The sequence below is a fragment of the Orycteropus afer genome, unplaced genomic scaffold (genome assembly GCF_000298275.1).
Source record: "Orycteropus afer afer isolate SDZICR_OR568_19922 unplaced genomic scaffold, OryAfe1.0 scaffold00098, whole genome shotgun sequence".
NCBI lineage: Eukaryota > Metazoa > Chordata > Mammalia > Tubulidentata > Orycteropodidae > Orycteropus > Orycteropus afer.
This window is the reverse complement of record NW_006921685.1, coordinates 3510808-3513482: the sequence shown is the minus strand read 5'-3', so window position 1 is coordinate 3513482 and position 2675 is coordinate 3510808. Positions and strand designations below refer to the sequence as shown.

The following is a 2675-nucleotide window of genomic DNA, read 5'->3' as shown; positions in this document are numbered from 1 at the left end:
CATTTGTTGGTGGACATTTAGGCTGTTTCCACATTTTGGTTATTGTGAATAGTGCTCAACGAACAATAGTTCATTGAGCTGTTATTGTTAGTTGCTGTTGAGTCTATTCCAACTCATGGTGACCTCATGGGCAGAGTATCTGTTTGCATTCCTACTTTCAATTCTTTTGGGTATATATCTAGGAGTGAAATAGCTGGATTATATGATAATTTTATGTTTAAATTTTTGTGGAACCATCAGACTATTTTCCACAGTGGTTTACTATTTTACAATACTACCAACAATGGGTGAGGGTTTCACCACATCCTCACCAAAACCTTTCATTTTCTTTCTTTCTTCTTCTTCTTTTTTTTTTTTTTTCAATCATAGCTGTATTAGTGAGTGTGGAGGGATATTTCATTGTGGAAAAATTGCTTTTAATATTTACTTTCCATTATCTTACATGTCCAATTGTGAAAAATTTGATATATGTAAACATTTGTAGATGGGACATCCTGAAAGTATATTTAAGTGTGTGGATGTTCTGTTTTAATATGAAATTACCAATTATTTTAAAAATATATATTATAATTTTTGTACTAAGTAGAAATAAACTGTGTTATAATAAGCATAAGGAGCTCTGTTGGCACAGTGTCTAAGGCATTTAACTGCTAACCAGATAGTTGGCGACTCAAACCCACCAGCCACTCCATGGAAAAAAGACAGGAAAATCTACTTCTGTAAATATTTACGGCCTGGGAAACCCAATGTAGGTCACTTTGGGTCAGAATCAACTTGATGGAAGTGGGTTTTGTTTTTTTAGGTTTAATAATAAGCATATTTCCTGAGCATAGAGGACTATTGAGGGACAAGGCATTGTTTCCATTTAACCATATATCTTTCATTTATTTTATCTTTCAGGTGATAAGTCATTCTATTACCTTGCCTCTTTTAAAGTCACAAATATCAAATATAAAGAAAAATATTCAATGAAAACCTCAAGGGAGTTTACAAAAAGAAGTCATCAGATTGAGACTATGGTAAGCTCCATAGAATTTTTAAATATTTATTAATGTTTCTGTCTCATTTTGAATGGTTTCTTTATAGGACTATACCCTCTCTATGCTTTAGTTTCTTCTGTAAAATGGTGATAATATAGGACCTAGGTCATATGATTGTGAGGATTAAACAATTTACTATACATAAAGTATTTAGAATACTGTGGTACACCATTACATATATATGTAGTAAATTACAATAGGCAACTAATTCGTACCTAAGAAAATTTTTGGTCAAACAAATGTTTTTCTATTTATAATTCTTGATTTTATCTTTCTTGATTTTCTTTAACATACATAGTACTGTGTCATATTCACCTTATCATTTTGTTTGAAAGTACTTTTATAAAAGAATTTGTATCTATAATTCTTGATATAAATCTTAAGTTGTTATTGTTAGTTGTCATTGAGTCTATTCCAACTCATGGTGACCACATCACATGTGCAGAGTAAAACTATTTCATAGGGATTTCAAGACTGACTTTTCAACTTTTCAGAAGCAGTTCCCAATCTGATTCTTGAGGCACTTTTGAGTGTGTTTGAACCACCAGCCTTAAGTAGTCATTGCTTAACCATTTGTTCATTTGTTCCACCCGGGGATGCCTTATACATATATATATATATATATATAATGTATATATATATATATATGAGCATATATATATTTATTAAATATACATAAATATATACTTATGTATATATTTATGTGTAAAGATATATTTAGTTACTTCTTTGAAATATCATCATTTCCTCTAATAATTTACACATTTATCGAGGCATATACAATTTTTTAAATTACGTTATGCAAGCTAAGCCCTTATCTATTATAGCAAAAAAGTCAAATAGAATCGTTAATACTCCATTTCTTGACCCACAAAAAGCATTGTTATGGAGACAATATATTTGTTTAGCAAACACAATATAATAGCTTAAGGTGTTCTCCTTTAGGCTATGAAAATTACATCTGGAAGGAAGAAGTAACTGCTCAGTAGAAAAGATATTATGGTAATATGATTCTTTACCACCACCAATACATACTATCTCTTAATTAAAAGATAAAGACATTAGTATTCCCATCTTTCCCTCATTATATTCTCCTTTCTCTATAATATCAACACAACAGAGAAATATTTACACTTTATCTGTTGTTTGTTTTTATAAAAGTTGAATTGGAATGTTGACAGCAAATAGAACTTTTGTGTCCATAGCCCATTAAATAGTGTTTTTCACATAACAGTAGAATATTGATTTTCTATAAATATGTTGCAACAATTCTTATGTGATTCAAAGAGAATGTTTCCAAAATTAAGTTTGCATAGACTCAAACTTTTTCTGTAAAGATCTCCAGATATCTCTAAGACATTGATCATTAGTTTTTCAGTTCCGTTGTCTCAAAACCTCATGCTTCCTGCTTTAGTTTGGACTGACTCTTTTCTAAGTCATCTTCACAGAAGAAACTTAAGTCAGGACAGGACTACTATTGAGTGGTATCCATTGCTCCTGCATCCCATGATATCCTATATAGGGTTGTTTATGTCTTCAAGTAAATTTCTGAAAAATTTTTAAAAAATTCATTAGAGATAAAATTTCTGAATTGGTGAATATTAGAAATAACATTTATATTCTATTCAATTGATA

At 30.1% G+C, this 2675-nt stretch overlaps 1 protein-coding gene across 1 annotated transcript in view; it reads left to right on the top strand.

The window, feature by feature from the left end:
- The window catches only part of LOC103198630 (transmembrane serine protease 11F), a 133090-nt gene that overhangs the window by 68682 nt on the left and 61733 nt on the right, over positions 1-2675 (top strand). Inside the window, exon 3 of the mRNA XM_007942805.1 lies at positions 901-1019. Coding sequence (XP_007940996.1) covers positions 901-1019 — 119 coding nt within the window. The remainder of the gene's footprint in view (positions 1-900; positions 1020-2675) is intronic.